The 19,453-nt window shown below is 41.9% G+C and overlaps 1 protein-coding gene across 2 annotated transcripts in view; it reads right to left on the bottom strand.

The window, feature by feature from the left end:
* The window catches only part of MAP2K5 (mitogen-activated protein kinase kinase 5), a 126,095-nt gene extending 109,039 nt beyond the window's left edge, over window positions 1-17,056 (bottom strand). The window contains exons 1-4 of one of the 2 annotated variants that reach the window (XM_082061454.1): window positions 16,805-17,056; window positions 10,848-10,896; window positions 6,043-6,110; window positions 1,539-1,608 (exon numbers count right to left, since the gene is read on the bottom strand). In XM_082061454.1, the coding sequence (XP_081917580.1) occupies window positions 1,539-1,608; window positions 6,043-6,110; window positions 10,848-10,896; window positions 16,805-16,939 (322 nt within the window). In that variant the 5' untranslated portion in view covers window positions 16,940-17,056. The remainder of the gene's footprint in view (window positions 1-1,538; window positions 1,609-6,042; window positions 6,111-10,847; window positions 10,897-16,804) is intronic. The other variant, XM_082061453.1, reaches the window with a different exon arrangement.
* Window positions 17,057-19,453: the final 2,397 nt, after the last annotated feature.

Raw genomic sequence — 19,453 nt, 5'->3', positions numbered from 1 at the left:
GCCTGGGAAGAGAGAAGGGGCAGAACGGAGCTTCCTCCATCACAGCCTGGAGAAGATAAGGCCCCAGGAAGATGTTACTGCAGTCTTCCGTACTTAAAAGGGGCCTACAAGAAAGATGGGAACAGACTTTTGAGCTGGGCCTGTTGTCATAGGACAAGGGGTGATGGTTTTAAACTAAAGGATCGGAGATTCAGGCTGGACATGAGGAAGAAATTTTTTATGATGAGGGTAGTGAGAGCCTGGCCCAGGTCACCCAGAGGGGTGGTGGATGAACCATCCCTGGAGACATCCCAGGCCAGGCTGGACGGGGCTCTGAGCAACGTGAGCTGGTGAAGATGTCCCTGCTCATGGCAGGGGGGGCACTGGGGGAGCTGGGAAGGTCCCTTCAACCCAAACCATCCTGTGGTTCTGTGATTGTGTCCTGCTGATTGCACCAGAGTCCTGCAGCTCAAACATCTGGGAGTCCCCCTCTCAATCCGATCCTGCTAGCCTGAGCCATAAAAAAAAAAAAAAGTATATTTCCGTATTCCCTTTGAATTCGAGTCTCTTTTCCACAGGAGTGCACTAAACTACCAGGACAACCAGCCTCCTTTTGAGACGCTATTAGCATGTGTTTGAGAAGGCGGTTGGTTAATTGCACAATTCAAACTTCAGAGAGTTGTAAGTAATGGAAGTCTAGAATGTTTAATTGGGAAGCTCATAGTATGATTATTTGTATAATATCAGTTAAGTGAAAAGAGTTTAATTTTTAATTATTTCAATTAATTTATTGCTGGGAGATTTACTTGGAGAATTTAAACCTTATCTGTTTCATCAATTAAGAATCAGAGATTCAACAACTGGATGGCAAGAGCATCTGAATGAATCAGTGGAGTTACGTAACATATTAGTCTTTTTTTAACTATATTTGAGTTCCGAGGGAGCAGCGCATTCCCAAAAACCTAACGAGCTGCCTACAAATTTTTTGTTCAGGATGTAGATGACCTATTTTTTAATTGTCTCAGCCCACATAATTGATTACATCTCTGTCTGTTCAGGAGAACTATTAAAGCACTAGTGATCATTTTGATACCACTAAGTGCCCAAATCTCTAATAAAATATGTCATGTATTGAGCTGCTGTGACAGACATGTTCCCATGTTCAAAATGAACAATGACAGTCACATTCTCCAAATCTGTTCCACTGATTAATGGTATTAAAAGATCTTAACAAAACCCAAATTTTGTAGTACCATAACCTTAAGTTATTCATCTGCTCTGGTTTGAATACATGCAGAACCACCACCAATGAGTTTTTTAAATGTACATAAATATGTACTATGCAAACTGATTCTTGTTAGTCTAATTTACTCCAGTAAATTAGCTATTTTATATGCAATAAATGTAGTTTTCTCTACGCTCCCCACAATAATGAATTCTTCTATCCAAATTAAGAGGTAAACATCATGTTATGTGCATTTAAACCTTCCGAAAACATAAGTGTTGATGAAACAGTTTACTGATATCATCATTGTTGATTAGAATTTGTTAAGCATTACCTCTTGGATATATCTGTAGAGGCTCTATTAACTGTCCATTTACTTGCTGTTCCATTACAGTGGAGTAATACTGCAAAGAGATTAAAGAAATAGATTACTCAGTAATGTATGAACAGTAGTAAGAGCACTTATGGATTGTTTAATTCATTTTTTTTTTAATTGCCGTAGTACACATCAGCTTTTAGAATGCTTTCTTACTATTTGCAGCTTCGCACAATGAAGTGGCACAGAGGAACGTGAGCTCCAGCACAGGGACCTGGTCTTGGCTCAGATAAGCAAGTTTTAGGCCCACCTGAAACACGGGAGTGCTTCAGAAGACTGAGCAAATGAAACATTTACAGCAAACACAGCAGCTGCCACACCTGGAGATGCTGGGAGAAACCAGTCAAACGTGGAAACAAAGAAACGCTGTAAATATAGTAAAGAAAAAAAAAGTGCAATGAGGAGAACTCCAAAGGAGGAAGGAATCTGGAAACTACCCAGGAACACGTGATGCTGAAGCGCAGCCAGGGCCGTATCCCATGTCAGAGATGTCACACGTCCCCCTGGCGTATAAATCTAATGCACAGCAGGGTGTGCAAAACTGCTCTGCAGGGACTGCGAGGAATGAGCTGGAGGGGGGAATGTTATTGATAAAGAAAGGCTCAGAATGGACAAAAAGGGGTGCAAACGTATCTGAGAACGTCAAGACCCAGGAGGACGGAAAACATCTCACGTGGTGTGAGGGAGCCTGGAAAGCTCAAGGACGAGGACAAAAAATGGTACTAAATGAAGAATTAAATATTTGGATTAAATAAATCTAAACATCACAACCAGCCAATCTCGGGGCAGGAGACAGACCGTGCTATGCGTTTACCGTCTATGACCCAGACGTCTCTCATCGCCATGTGTTAAATATCGAAAGCACATCACAAAGCAACCACCGAACGCCTTTGAAGCAAACAGGCTGGCTGTGGGCCAGATCTCCGTGGCATAAATCAGTGTAGCTCCACTGACTTTCATGCTAATTCTCACCAGCCCAGTGTGGTCTAATACTTCAGCGTGTCACTGTTACCGGCGTTCTGTGATACTATTACTCAAACTGGCAAGAATGGATGTCAACGAGAAAAAAAAAAATTCTAAGTCTCTGTGGAATCAAACACATGTATTTTGCTCACATCAATGGCTTCCCATAGGGCAAGAATATTTTTACTTATGCAACTTAAAAGGGACAAAAGTTTATTAACTACCTAACGTTAAAGAGCACTTGTCTTTCCTCTTACAATGGGATTAAACACATGAACTATAGTAAGCAGACGTTACATGGGCACCATTGTCAATTCATGTGCAGAAGTTTTTCAGTGCTTCTGTTTTTCATGTTCACATCAACAGGAAGAAATTTCCTTTTTGAAGAAAATTGCTGAAGGTTTAAGGATCCATGTCCTGTGTGTACATCTCATCCATCTGCTGCTAAAACCCCTTCCCTCCTTAAAATCTCACCACAAGACTTTTGAGGGGGACATCGCATTCATATGAGTGTACAAACACATAAATCCATATATTAAATAACTGCATGACCCGTGTTCTCGCTGTGCTTACACAGAGCAAAGCTACGCATTGCAAAATCCCACTCTTTGGAAATGATCAGGAGGTTTTTCAGGAGTCAAGACTATCCCATAGAATTATTTTGTATCGGGGGGTCATGAAAAACATGCCAAATCCTCCTCCCTGTCCCCACATCCCTTCACAAAAATGTGTCACCTGTACCTAATAGTTGTGGAACTGTGCAAGAATCTGCTCCACCGGGGGCCAAAATTGCTTAAGAAAAACTTTTTAATTACCATTTTAGTAGTGGCATTCTAGGACCTGAAGACATATATATACACATTATAAACATATAGTACATAGTCTCTAGAATAATCAACTAAAAAAAACATACATGAGACTGTTTCCTGCAAAAAAACAAGTGGGGGAGAGAGAGGAAAAAAAACCCAACCACAGCCCTCTCCATTACTCAAGCAGTGATGACAAGTAAATGAAATATCAATCATGTAAGCTGTCAACCTTTTGGGACAGCAATAACTGTTAACAAGTAGGCTGGAAAAATTGTCTGAAAATGACTTGTCCTCCACACACGAGCATTTGAGGTTTCCACGGAAAATTAAGATGCCACTGGCTATTTGGAACATTGTTCAGGTATTCTTTTTAATGGAAAATTTGCCAGTTATTGATCCAGAGCATGTACCCCTTGCTTCCAGAAAGCTGCGAGCAACTTTCCAATCAGTGGCTGTCAAAAAATTACTGCCTTTTTATACCGATACAAGGCGACAGCTGAAGTGCAACTTCACCGCTGCTCAATGTCTGCCTGTAATTAACCGCAAGGCGCAACCCAAAAATAATTTTATTTACCATTCTACAATATTTGCATAGGCATAGTACCAAGAATTTCTGCATATTCTAAAATAAGTCCAGAACTGTCTGAAATAACTTACTGTCAAATTTGAAATCCATAGGACTTGAATATAAGAGGCTGTACAAGACTGAAAACATCTTCCCCAATTATAGTGTCCTATTTGCATGGAAAAGACCGGTATGATCAGGGAATTCTCTTCTTTTTTGTTCTTAAACTGCAAGAAAATCCTTTTCTTTGCTTTTGAAGAATACTGGCAGAACTGGAAACAAACTGCGCCATGTCAGAATTCCTATAAATACTTAAGCAGCTGTTGGATCCTCCAAATATTTGTTGAAGGCCCCAAAATACTCAAAAATGAATATTTCTCTTCCCTGGTATATTATTCAAGATTACAGTAGATTCATTCCTTTTCTTGTAGGCTAAGAACACTTGTTTTCTTATAAACATATCCCAAATTGACACCTATAGGGTGTTAGAAAGTGAAACCATCAATGCAACACAAATAGAAAACTAGTTCAAAACTGAAAGGAAAATTTTCAGAGAAGAAAAGCTGCTGAAGCAGAAAGAAGTCATTTACAGACATCCCATAATTTTCAAGGGAAAGCAGAGTTGAGCAATCATAACTCTAATGTACTGAAACTTTAACAGTGAGCTTGGAAGCACAGCAGAAAGATGACCTTACAAAAGGCATGATTAATCTCATGACCGTGCCAGGAAAATTCAAGTTTTCCAGTTTAACAGCAAAAATGGCAGCAATTTTATAAGGTAAATGGAGAAATATAAGGAATTCCAGTGGGGAAGCATCACCAGTGATCCAGTTGTATGAAACAAAATAAAATAACTCAAACAAGCACAAACTCCCTTGACTGCCAGGAGATTTTTTTCTTACTTTCTTTCATAAAAGCGTCTTATGCTCTTGAATATCAAACTTGTAATACAACGGTTTCTCCTCCTCTGGAAAGAAAACTGCACATGAAAGTGCCTTATTTAATAAATCTCTAGAGTTTCACAGAGATCAATCACCAGCTGGAACCTGAACTTCTTTCAGCCCAGGATTAAGCAACAGGCGATGACTAAAGTCTCTTTAAACCTGGGTCTACCAGGAGATTGCCAGGTGACGAACGTCCAACCTGGGCCTTCGCATGGGAACAGCGCTGGGGTGCAGAAACAGGCCGATCTCTGCAGATACCAAAAGGAACAGAATTTCACTGAAGTCTGGAAAACACGAGCCCCTGTCCCACGAAACACAGATGGGTTTGATGCACTGAGTTCACACACCAAAACTACATTGTTTTGCCAAACTCTACTGTTCCAAGTTAGGGCCATTACCAGAGTGAGAAGTGCACTTTATAAGGAATCAGCATTACATCTGCCTTAGAGAGAAAACACCCATTTGTTATTTTTTGCTTATCAATTCAATTTGAAATGAAACGCTAAATTATTTTTTTCACTTATATCTGCAACATGACAGACACACTGAAGCTATATTCAAATTATTGTGTTTCAGTAAGTAACTGCATACTTTACTTCTGTAGCCAGATTTTATATTTATAGGTATCTAGACAGATTTTACACACATCCAGGTATATAAAGACACAGACAGACACACATATATCTCATACTAAAAAACAGAAAATACATCTTTAAATCCTCTATGAATATTGAGCCTGCAGCTACAATGAAACTCTTCTGTTAGGAGGGGTGAAACAGTCTCCAGACGAAAGTAGATTTTGAAAAATTTTTAGAGCCCAGGGGTTCATTTTTAATGAGCCGTTACTTTAAGTACTGCATAAAAAATACAAGAAATTGATAGTCCATTTAGCCTGCACTATACCTAATGCAAAAGTCATTAAGAGGCATTATTCTTAATGTTTATGATATGATCAGTAAGTGTACAAGTCTCTTTTTTTCAAAAGTCAGGCATGGCCATATATCTCGTGTGATGCAGTTTTTAAACACCTACACTTAATACAGGAATATTATACTGTGAACTTACTGCAGGAATATTGTACTGTGAACACTGCAGCTTGTGTTAACACCGATCAAATCAAAAATACACGAACAGAAAATAATAATAATGGAAAATATCAGCATTTGTTATACTGTACCTACATAGGATAGCATGGCTTTCATTTCTTCATCACTTCTAACAGTAATTCGGTCACCATCCTCATCTTCATCTAACAAAGAAACAATGGAAGAAAACAATGGAAGTTTTAGTATGTAATGTTTTCAGCTCGACTTTTAGAAGTAGATAAAAATATGAAGAATGTATAAGCCAATTATATAGGCAACCAGGTACTCTGAAATAATAATGTATAATAATTTCAAGCATTGATTAAGTTTTGGCAGTTTCTTTCATCAGAAATACTAGAAATTTAAAAAAAAAAAGTTTTCCTCCCACCAAAACCTTCTGGTCTTACTGTCAACCCCACCTCAACTCACCTGCCCTGTGTCACGGTCCTCCCACCCCGTCCCCATCCCTGTGACAAGTTACAGACTTCTCTGCTCCTTCATGACCCGGCAACGCTGACATAAAAACTCTCATCAGATGCAAATTTGCAACGTTTATATAGATTTAGATGTATTTTGTGATCAGCCTGCATCTCTGTTCATCATGTGGGTGAAGAGGCAGCAGGAGCAGCATCGCCCAGGAATGGAGGTTTCACGATGACAAACATGGGGACAAGGGACTTGTGGCACAAAGAGGCTGCTTCAGTGCCCGTGGAAAGGGAGCAGGATTCTGCTCCAGCAGAGCAAAGCACTTGCAAAGAATTATTAACATGAAGACGTGAAGGACGAATAGACTTTCCAAAGACATACGGTGGGATTTGGCAGGTGCGGATTTACCAGGGGCGCTCAATCCCCCCCATCAGCACCAGCTCCAGTGTCACAAACGGCGGGTGCTGAGACATCTCGTGTGGTTCCTCCACCCCGTCCGGGCCCGGTCCCCACGCAAAGCTCTCACGGTGTCACCGACGGGACAGCTGTGCCAGGGGGGCAACGGGGCCTTCACCTCCAAATCAGCTACAAAATGGTAATTTCTTTTTATGGCTCTAGCTTTGGGGGAGAAGGGAGGGCTTAATGATCTGTCTCCAGTTCTTGCCTGCTGCAATTTAAATATCTTCCTTAAATACTTATTAAAAAAAAAAAAACAACAAAAAACACAACACAAAAAAACAAAAACCAAACACCACACACAGGAGGCACATTGGTGTATACCCCAGTTTTACATTTTTGGTTTTGTTTGTTTTTTTGGGGGGTGGTGGATTTGTTTGTTTGGTTTTGTGTTTTGTTGCTGCTAGTTTTTGTTTTTCCCCCCCTTTGGAGAGGGAGCTCTTTATAAATAAAACAATCACAGAACATCCAACCAATCCCAAAGAATGGCTGACAAATTCACACCCTTTTTGGCCAGAAAAGATCTATTGCAGGAATCTCGAGCACACAGGCCCATGCGAGTTGGGATATTTAAAATGCCCCAGACACCCACCTCTTCCTGAAAACTGCTGTGATTCAGGACACATCCACACAAGTGAGGACGGACGGAGCAGAGCAATCCTGCCCGTGCTCCAAGCTGCAAGTGAGCGGGTCCAAAAGCCGCTCTGCCCGAGCTAAAGTGCGCTGGGACACCACGGAGCAACATACACACCGCATTTCAAATGCCTATTAAATATTGAAATACATGGAGATGAGCTGGTGCATTCGCCGGAGCAGTCCGTCTGTCTGTCCGTCCCATGTCTATAGACATACTGTGATATATGTGGTCTCTGCAATCGCAGTCCCTGTGTGTTACATCAGCACCAAAAAGTGCCGTGATGCCCTTGGATGAAAACTCACTCTTGCTCCTAGCTATGCACAAGAATCTGGGAAGGGATCTGAGTCAACACATTAAAATTATCCACGAAAAGGAGTTTGATTGCTTTGCCTCTGAGAACCTTGCAGGTAATTTCTAGGCTATAAGGAAAAAAAAAAAAAAAAGCAAAGTAATGCAAAAAGAGCAAATCAACAAGAGAAATCAGAGAAAAATGTAACATAAACCTCTTGGAATTACACTTTAAAAATGTAGTGGAAGAGACCTATGGGACACAGAGGAACTGGATAGAACTGTTACATCCTACAGGAGCCTGGTCTTGTGGAAATTTAACTGGTGAACCGCCAGATTGTTACAACTACTTGCTGGGGTTGCCAGCCTGCAGCGAGTCACGAATGATGAAAAGATTAAGAAGAATTAGTGGATGGAAACCGAATTGCTTCCTTGCCTGGAAATGTTTTAGGGAGAAAGAGGGAGGAGCTGTAAAACCGCTGCCTGGCCCAAACCCAAGTCCCCACTGCAGCGCGGAATGGGGTAAGAAAGGCAGAAGCAGCAGCTGTTGGAACAGTGAACGCAACAAATGCCGCGAATCAACAAGAGGGATCAGAGTAAAATGCAGAAGAGAGGAAACATATGACAGAGAGAGATGAGTATATGGAGATAAAAGCCATTAAATGTACTTGGCTTGAGGGAATAGACTGAGCTGGGAGCACCAAAAGAGGGGGAGTGGGGGAAAAGTGGAAAACTCTTAGAGCCCACTTACAAAATGTTTATAAATATCACTCCTTATTCATTTCAAATTATTAAGAAATTAACTCTGAAGTTCTCAGAATTGCAAAATTTCTGAAGAGAATAAATTAACAATAGGTTGACAAAAAGGCAGGAAAAAGCCAAAAGGCATTAAAAAAGCCAAATCTAAACCAGCCAGGCAATGCTTGCAAAGAGCAAAACCAGAAGAAAATCTCCCTTGTATCTGCGCAGAGATCCCTTGCCACCCTACCAGGACATTTCAGCAGAGCCCAAACCCGAACTAGATACAAACACACGGGCTCAGAAAGATTTCCAGGCTCCTCTGCTCGCCTAGAGCACAGAACACGATTTTCCAGCACATTAAGGAAGCAAAAGTAGAACAACAACAACAAAAAAATCCTACGTACTGGCTGGATTTTGCTAATGTCACTTAAAATGGAGGAAGAAACCCTTGCAAGATACCAAACAGAGTGCAGCAGATGGCGAACAAATATTATGAAGCAATCTTCGCAAAATCTGCAGCGTGTCACAAATATAGAAAATGGCAGAGTTTGGAGAAAAGGATCATAACAGGCCATATGTTGTGAGTGATTTGAGCTGTAGCGATGTGTAATACGACGGTAAAATCCACATAAAGGTCCAAGAGTAGGAGAACTGCAGCCCCAGGTAGGAGCCGCGATGGCTGGTTCACTGTAGATAACAATAACTGAACAAACGGCGGAGCAGCCTGCGCGGGATGGCAATTACCCACAGCTGAAGAAGCAACGAAGCAGGTGAGAACAAAGCGTAAACCGCTAAAATCCATGCACTTGATATGGAAAAAGTAACCAGGAAAAAAATCACGCATCAATATACATAACATATTTTAGATGCCAGTTAAATGGCAGGGGAAATGGGTTTGTGCAGATGTAAATGGCAGACTAGAGACACGAGCTGAAAGCACAGAAGCAGATGTTAGAAGACACGACGATATAAGTATTTCCAGGAAAAGTTCTACACATGGTACCATTAATATGGGCTACTGCCCTGATTGCAGCGACTGCTACTGGTGCATGAAGTTCAACCAAAGCTAATGTGTGATGTGGGAGGTATGGAAAACAAAATATTAACAAATCATAAAAAAAAAAAAAAAGAAAAAAGAATGGCATGCTCTGCAGCCTGGTTTTGCTCAGGTCTCTTTAGAAAGTCTTGTTTTAAAAAGCAAGGCAGGAGAAACGTTGAGGCTATGGAGAAATAACACTTGTAATCTCCATTCTTAGGTTGCTGGTGTTTTAGGAAAACACTTACATGAAAAAGAATAAAAAGCACTAAATGGCACTTTAAGGACCATAAAACAATATCTCATTTGATTATCTACATGCAGAATTATCTATAAAGCTCTAAAAAAATGGAGCATTGCTAATAAGATTGCGAGGCCCTATCTCATCATATCTGCTCTCTCACCTTCAGCATCGCTACCTGACTCGTGTAACACTCCCAGTCCCCTCCAGCACCTTCTTGCTATTTCATCTCTATCAAAGCAAAACAGTTACATAGAAAAAAAAAATAAAGAAACATTAAAAGGGAACAGTAGGAGCCCTCTACACTTGGAGAGAAAGCTACTTGGTATCTTATCCCCTTAGACACAGATGTTTGACTCGCCTTTGCAGCTTATTGTTCTCCAGATAGGACAATCCTCCAGGAATCCCCTCAAAACTCAAAATAAACAGGGTTCAAAGAACAGAGCAGAAATAGAACTTAGCAGATATAAGCCTAAACCTGCACTAACAATCACCAGGAGCTTCCCTAACTCAGCAAAAACACAACACAACCCCCTTCACGAGAGGCAAGTGCCACCATGGACACCCGCAACCGACGGCTTTTTCTGCTTCGGCCCAGCAGAAGGAAAAATGGCAAAAAAAGGCAAACTAAACCCACAGCAGTCAAAACCCAGATATCTGTTCCAGTGAACGGAAACATTAATTTCTAATATGCTGCTATATTCGGTACGAAATCTGGATGTTGTACCGTATTTCTGTAGAAGCTGCTGCTCTTTTGGTTTCTTCCAGTGGAGGATTAAAATTTTAAACTTAGACCTACAGGTACTTTATACTTTTCATTTAATTTGAGCAATATAATTGCAGTGAGGAGCCAGAGCACGGTAAGGTCATGCTGGTAATTAAAGCTATATTGTAGAAATATGCTCATTCAAGATGTGATTAAATAATAAAATATTGCTTACTTCAGTATCATCATTAAATTTGCATTAATGCATAAATATTTAACTGTAATGTATAATGAGCATAAACATTATTTATTTAAAAAATGACAGCTCTATAACGTGACAAAGGAGACAGTTTATACAAGTCATACTTACACTCAAATGCTGTTGTCGTTGCATCTGGCAAAACTTGACCGATGACATCCTAAAATGTAAAGAAGAATGAGCTATATATCAAATGGGAAATGCCTGAGATGATTTAGAGTAAATCACCTTAACTGGTCCCCAGTGCAGGCAGAAGATTTGAAGTCCTGTTGCTCACCACTGCCCTGAAATTACAAACTTTTAACACACAATACAAATCGGTACAAATCATGGTGCTCTTCTCCTTCCTCTCCAGGCTACCTTCAGGAAAAACTGTTTTCTTTCTAAATAACTCAATCATAAATGCAAATAAGTCAGTGTCGTCTGTTCTTGCAGTTTAAAGAATTGATTTTGTCCATAGGTTACAGAAAAATATATATTAACTCATCGAGGCAAGTCATAAAACCAGAGGTTTTTTTACTTGAGAAAGCACATTTTCTCCCTCAGCCCTTCTGCTTAAATCACTCCAACTCCTCCTTGCCACCTCCAAAAAACTGCCCTGGTCCCCCCTCCCATCAAAACATAACCTCATCCCATGGCTCCATTCCCGCCTGCAGCTCCTGAATAGCCGGATTTAGGGCTCAAATAAATATAGGAGCTGTGAGATTGAAGGCATTTTTGCCGTTTCCACCCCAGAAGCGCCAGTGACGTGGCAGGACCAGCAGCTGCGCGGAGCAAAACATTCCTCTCCACGCCGGAAAGTTTGCGGGACTCTTTATCGTTCTTGTGATTGAAACTTCGTCAAAACTCGGTGGATGGATTCAAATACAACGGCTGCCTCGGGAAAAATAAGGTTAAAATACCCAAAGGAGTGGAAGTACGAAGCTAGAAGGCAACCGAGCCTCGGCGGGATCGCTGCCTTAGGGGAGGTGTGAGCTGCACATCTGCAAACCCATTACAAAACACAGTTTATTTTTTTCCTTTTTTTCCTTTACATAAAGCATTTACTCAAAACTCAGTGAAAGAAAAATCTCTGCTCAGACTGAAATCATCGCGACCTCGCAGCGTATCTGCTGCTGTCAGCCCTCGCGAGGCTGCAATATGTCATGTCAGGGCACGGCAGAAACGCACAGCGTGGGTTTTCTCCTTCCTGCTGCCTCGTTTCAGACAATCTCTCCACTGACAGTGTCACAAAGTGATTAGAAATTAATGAGCACCAGTATTTATGGCAGTACATACCCTGTGAGCATCTCGGGGTGCTAAGCACCCCCCTGTATCAAAGCTTTAGTGATCGCTGCCCTGTCACTTTTGTTTTCTCTATTTTTTTCATTTAGTCTAAACCCAGGAAATTAAACATTCTGTGCAACGTTAAAGAGACTCAATTAATACAATGAGAAAGCAGGAAAAGCAGCCTCAAGATTTCCACACAGCTAAATGAAACAAATAGCACTTCTAAAACTTTTTCTTCTGGTACTTTCATTTCAGATGCTAAAATAAATCAATAGTAATTGAAACTATTAATTGTATACAAAAAGACAAAAGATGTGCAAAACAGGTTACCTAATGAATCTACCAATAGAGATTGCAAACTTGTGGAGCTGAAAATAAGGCGGAGGAATAAAAATGTTGTCAAATTAACACAAACTCTTCCGTTTTGATACTTGTACAGGGTTTGAGAGCTCTGTCAGTCCTCTGCCAACAGCCAGTCCAGTTGGACCCTCTGGCCCTAACACGAAATTAAAGTTTTGCCTAAACAGAAGACTGTGCTGTTAACTAATTATTCCTAAATCGGTTTAGTTAAACATTGAAAATTCCTCAGCAAACACACTTCAATGGTGTTAGATTTAAGCCACTTGTAAAACACTTTTATTATGTGGGCACACAGATGCTTCCACTAAATGGATTAAAAAAATGTTATCAGAAAAGGACCCCAGTTTTGGGGTATTTATGAACTGTATTTAAGAAGTGGGTGATAAATTATTTTATATTTATTTTTTCCTATTCAGAGTAAACTTTTCTGTACATTGGGATTCTTTAAAATGAGTGATAACCAAGTACATGAGTTTAAGAACTATATTCAGCGTTAAGACGAGTTACGGTGTAAATAGTTTAAAAGAAAACCCTACCAATGGTCACAAAAACTTTGCAGCTTTCAGAATTTCTATTTAATAGATGCACCTGAGAAAAGCGTGCCTTGCAGGAGCTGGGAGGGAAATCACAACATTGTGCTCCTGTTACCATATATTATTTTTATCACCTACATACAACTTCTATGCTCAAACACTGAGCAGACCTCTCAGTGACCCGAGCTTAAAGGATTACTCTAAATTTCAACAGATTACGCGTGACAATTTTTTACTATCACAACAGAGACCACAAGCAATAAAATACTACGACTTGCAGACACTGTTCAAGTGGGTTCACAGACACAGCAGCTTCTGTTTTAACGTACAAAAGTGAAAAGCCTCTAACAATGAAAAGAAAAATCAAGAAACAGCAGCTGAAGCAAGAACTCCAAATCTGCTCTCTACAAGAGCTGTGGAGCACTTTTTTGGAGCAAGAAAGCAGAAAATGTGAAAGCATCACTTTAAACAACAGTGTAAATACTGAAATCATGGCCCTCAGTCTCATTTCTGTTCAAACTTGTTTTATCTCAGTATGACATCATGGAGTTATCCTGAATTAACACCAAGTGCTTAAATACTCTGGTGACAGCAAACGAACCTAGACAGCCTGATGAAAAGACAACCCGAAAAACCTCATTGTAATTCCTTGAGTGGTGCCTTTAAAACAAATCTGTTTACTGGTAACTTGCAGGTCTGCAAAGCTGATACACACAGAGCATATCTAAAGTGACATTATGAAGAGCAGCTCTTAGCACCCAGTTTAAGAAGGTAATCCAGAAAATGCCCAAAGTAAAGCACAGAAGTAGCACCACTTCCATGGGTTAAGCATTGTCCTACCATGTCAAGGCCAAGCACCGGCACCAACCAACCTGTGGGTATCAGGATTTCTGTAATACCTGTAAAGGCCCCTTCAAGAGACAGAATTAGAACAGCTGAAAATTAAGAACTGAATCATTTTTTTCCCAGAAAGGGCTGTTGGGCATTGGAACAGGCTGCCCAGGGCAGTGGTGGAGTCACCATCCCTGGAGGGGTTGAACAGACATGGAGATGAGGTTCTCAGGGACATGGGGCAGTGCCAGGGGTAGGGGAATGGTTGGACTCGATCGTAAAGGTCTTTTCCAACCAAAATGATCCTGTGATTTAGTGCATAAAGCACTGCACTGAGCATCAGACTCCTGACTCCAACATGTTATGCTATGGTTATAGACAGAATATTTGGTGACTCCACACCACAGCTTCTTCTCTAAAAAAGGGAGATGGAAATAACCTTGCACACCAGCCTGAGATGCTGCAAGGCTACACTCATTTGCATTCACAAGGTTGTTCACACCTCTGGGATGCTAAATTAACAAAAACCATGTTAAAAAAAAAATCCTGCTCCTCTCAAAGATAATTTCATGACCCAGGTCAGACCCACGTCTGCAGAGGAGCTGGGTGACCTGAACCACAGGTGATCTGTGGCAGCTGCATCTGCTCAAAACCACCATTAACGCAGTGATCTCAACCTGCACCATGTACAAGAGTAAACAGCACATGTGGGCATCCACCTGCTGTTGTTCTCCATAGGCCTCTGCTAAATGGAACAACTGCACAAGGGTTCACTCCTCGCTCCATCAGCTGGGCCACGAGTGCCTACAGCACAGGCAAGGGACATCACCAAACATTTTGTGGCTGTGTGCAACGTCCTACACAAACATCACAGAAGACTGGGAAGAACATCGATGACTGCTGAATGCGAGGATAATGACAGAAACTGGGATTTTGTAAGAAAACCAGAAACGTACACGCCTGTCATGTTCCACCATCATCCACTGACTGGAGAAACTACCACCTATGTCACGAAACATGAAGCTCAACCTGCTTATAACTGGAGAAATACATTTTTAAAAGTCCCGTAGATCTGTTAGATGGCTGCAAACAAATAACTAAGTTGAGCATCAAAATTGTGTGCAGAGGGGGAAAAAAAATCAGAAACCTCTTTCCTCAATGACTTTGATCGTGATGCAGAACAAGACAAGCACTGTGTCAGAACTATTTCAACATCTGTACTATCGTACTTCTGCTTATTTGAGATCTGGCTCCAAAAGGCACGCTGCCTCTTAGCATTGTATCCGAGCTGAATGCACAGGTTCATTTTAACTTCAGGTCAAAAAGCCACATGCTGGCCCCAGCTGCAACCTGATGGAGCAGCCACAGGAACTACAAGAAAAGCTGCAGGTGCAGAGCAAGATACGGTCTGACCACCGAGTTGCAGCTGTGCTGCCTGAAGCCCTTACTACAGCTTTACACACAGGTCCCCACACCCCGCTGCCACCCCAAACAAGGACTCCTGGAGCACCTGAAGGGCCAGCACCCTGTAGGGCCACAGCCTCAAAGTAAACTCCACATGCAGTTTAAGCTTAAGCAGCTCTTTTCTTCAACCCACTTGTTAATGAGTCTACACAGGTGGAGTTTAAGGCCCAAGCTGCTTTGATTCTGAAGCAACAGGATGAAAACTAAAAAACAGAATGGTTTTGCAAAGCCATGACCTCAACCTGACAACAATTCTCTATTTACTTTTAATTAATACAACCAAACTTAACTTTTCATTAATTCTAAACCACCAAAGGATAATCCACATATCAGCAATTATCTCACTTTATTCTGGAAAAAGAGGAAAACATGAAGCAGAATGTGGAGTAAATCTGGCTCAGATTTGTGTCACTTGTCTTTAGGGTTGAGCAGGTTGTCCCCAGCTGGCTGTGTGACCACTGGAAACTCACAGCAATCTCCAAGGGAAAACCGCTCCTCCATCTGCCAAAAGTTCTGCTCCCTCTCCTCCATCTACAGAAAGTCTTGGATAATGCTAAACGTTAGGAAGAATGAAACCTGGAACACCTGCCATCCGCTCCAATTACCTCTGCAGTCTTCTGTAGGCCCAACATTGAATATTTTCCAGCAAATCAATCCCTTAATCCTCATATCTTCTCGGTAAAATGCACCACATTGAAAGAGATCAGGAGAATCTCTCTCCAATATTAACAGAAAAATTTAAATACACACATGATCTGTGGCATAGGAAGATTTTTCTTTTGAGAAATAGGGGCACACGGAGTCTCTAGCTGAGATGTGTTACGTATGAAAGATGATGGGATCCTGAAGAAAATAAGTATGACCTGCACACCAGGATTAGATTTTTCTTTACGCTAAGGCTGCAATTAAGAAGCAACAGTGAGTGGGATAAATATCCACTGCCATTTCTGAGTAAACAGAGGAGCCTCATATACTTGATGTGCAGATGGGGATAAAATAAGTCAAGTAGGGGCTGAGGGCAGCTCGGGGCAAGGAAAATGCAGCAAACCCATAACACAGCAATGCACGAGATCATCAAAAGCAAGAACATCCACAGCCCATGTGTAAAGCCCAAAGTTACCATGCCCGAGCCAGGGAGGCACTGTTCATAATTTCCAAACGACAACTTTTTGGATCACCCCGAAGCGATGCCCATGGCCACTGGTATTACCGCACTCGGAGAAACCGACCCTCAGAGGGTCTGGGACCACCGCTCTGCACCTCGGGTCCTGCTGACAACCCACCGAGAGCAAAACCAGCCCGTGGGGCAGCACCGGTACCAGCCCCCAACCCCGAGGGCACCGACCCAGCCCCAAACTCCTCATTTTCGTCAGCCTCTGCTACAGCCACTTGCCGATTAAAACTTTCAGTTAGCATAAAGCCCATCCCTGAAAAAAAACATCCAACCAAACAAAAAAAACACCAAAAAAACCAACAACACCTTTCGCTTTCCAGGGAGGTTTTTTGTTAGCACTGTCCCCACCCGACCTGGGTGACCGCTCGGTGCTCACGGAGCCGCAGACCCCGCGCAGCGTCCCCGTCCCCTCCCTGGGCACCGGGACCGGGACCCACCAGCACGTCCCTGAAGAGCAGCTGAGGAGCCGAGTGAACGGTCCAGTCGACAGCCCCGCCGTCGGGGATCTTGATGCGGATGACCAGCGCCTGGCTCTCCATGGCGCGGGAGGGGCCGCAGAGCAGCCAGAGCATCCCCGCCCCGCCGGGCTCACATGCTGCGGCGGGGCCTGGGGCTGCTCGGCGGGGCCCGGGGCTGCTCGGCGGGGCCCGGGATGTGCCGCCCCGCCTCGCCCACAGGAAGGACTCGCTGCCCCGGAACCAAAACGGAGGGGCCGGGAGGAGGGAGACATGGAGGAGGGGAAGGAGGAAGGGGAGGAGGGATCGTAGGCGGCGCCATGTTGGGGGAGGAGGCGCCCTCAGCGCTGTGACAGCCCGGGGAGCGGGAACCGCCTGAGGGGCGGAGAAGCACCGATTTTATTATTCCCCCTCCCACCTTATTATGCCTTCTACTTGTAACAGGAAACTCACTGTTGAGACAGCAGAGTCAGGCTCGGATTCCTGCGTTAATTAAAGAGCGTGCAAAGTCCTCAGTGCTGCCCATCTTCAAAATTCAGAGTATTGAGTTGTCCAGTAACAGCTTCTCCTTAAGGACTCATGGAGTGTTTCTCCTCAGGTTATCCAGTCTAACACAGAAAAACTCATACGCTAAGAGAAACCAGTGCCACAGTCCATCCATCCCTGCCCAGGCCCTCCCAGTAGGACACAACGCAAACCAGTCCCTTGGGTACCGTGGCAGGGCTGCTCTCTGTTCTGCTCGTTACTGGAACATCCAAACATCGGTATTAATGTGCTTTAAGCAGTTCTGTCAATAGCCAATAGCTTTTATCTTTCTCCAAATCACAGAACACTCCCCTAAATATCTCCAGTGCTGTCAAGGTTAAATTCTTCCATCAAAGTCTTTCCCCATCAGTTCAGTGGTGCAGCAGAAAACAGCCCATTTCAAAAAGCCCATCTTAAAGCATCGCTCTAACAAAAGAAAATCCCTGTTAGAAGTTATGTCCAGCTTCTTAAGAAGCAGAAAAGAATGGTTACGTGTTGGGGCATGACAGAGATGTAATCTTCCCACCGCAATCACATGCCATCATACGCTGTGTGCGGCTTTTTTAAAAACCAGCTTTTTTGCCTGACTGAAGTCAGAGGAAGGTTCCCCATTCTGCAGCACTAAACCTTCCAGTTCTTTTAGTGGAAGAAAAGCATTAATCTCAATTGTCGGCTATTGATCTGTGTATTTTATCACAATCACATTATAATCTATGACAAACTGAACTATTTGAGTTATATTCTCAATTTAGAGGGAGAAAAAAATTGAAGGTATATTTAATTCCTGAAACATCTTCAAGCTTCCTTATATTAAAATTCTACTTTGTGCTCCAGGAAAAAAATAAAAAAAGGCTCTTTGAATGGCCATTAGCAGAGATAAATTCTCTCTCTGTTCAATAACTTTATAATTTAGTTCCTACACTAGAAATTAATAGAGCTCCAACTCCTAAGTATCTAAGGGATTGGTGCTGTCCACACAGACGCCTTTCTGCTCAAATGAACCTTTTACTCACAGTCCCCGTGTACCTTCAGTCAGGTTCATTTCAATCAGATTCATTTTCTATTACAGTTTTAAGAATAGGATACAAAAATCATAGAATTTCTATAGAACTGCAATTTTTCTAAAATGTCTTTTTCATTTATAAGACTATGGGGAAAACCAACTCAATTTGCATAAATATTATGCAGCTTTTCTGGAGCTAATGATAACCTGTATCCCCCATTCTGATTTGTGTTGATGCAGCTGTAATCAAAGTTCAAGGTTTTTTAAATCTCAGGAAGGAAAACACATCAAACATCTGTTTCTTGACACAGGTTTGTTTTTGCCACATTTTTCTTTAAAACCCATCTTTCCTAAGAATTTTTCCTTCTAATTACACCAACATTTGAAACAAACAGTTAAGTTTCATCATCCTGCAGAGTTGCTACTATGAGAACAGGACTTCACCAAAATCTATTTATGTACTTTTCCTCAATGTTGAGGGAAAAATTTGTGTAGCAAGACTACAGGTAGTTTTAAATTTGTATTATAAAATGTTCTTAAGGTTCAGTATTTGACTGTCCCAAGAATCTCCTCTTTAAAAGTTTCCCACACAGGAAGTTCAAGAATTCCAGAAAGCCACAGATAAAAATAATTAAGCAGTCTGATTTTCTCCACTAAATCCAGATGACAGGCTGTCAGCAAGAAATACGCATGTATTTCCTATTTATAATTACGTAGCCAAAGTTATTGTCTACCCACAATGAAATAACATTCAAAACCTGCAAAGGAACAATATATCAGTTCTTTAATTACAGCAGAATCATGAAGCCCGTGGCTTCTATAAATTCTATTTTAATTTCTGAAGGGAGGAAATATCCTCGCAGACTTTCAAGCTGGTTTGATGCTCACTGCAGTCTGCTGCTGCTCTCTGCTGCTTTCCACTGCGCTTTGAGAGGACAGAGAGCTGGAGATAGCCACAGGGAAAAAAAAATAAATAAATGTTTGTTTTTCAAGAAAAAGCAGAACGCTGACACAGAAGAATACTAAAATTATTAGATTGGTCATGCCGTGGAATCTCACAGGAGTTATCGGTGAGTGGTAGGGAAAAAATGCTGTGCCCCACT

Source organism: Streptopelia decaocto (genome assembly GCF_964273445.1).
Source record: "Streptopelia decaocto genome assembly, chromosome: 9".
NCBI classification, from domain to species: Eukaryota; Metazoa; Chordata; class Aves; order Columbiformes; family Columbidae; genus Streptopelia; species Streptopelia decaocto.
The sequence above is the reverse complement of the archived record's forward strand: the minus strand, read 5'-3'. Positions and strand labels throughout refer to the sequence as shown.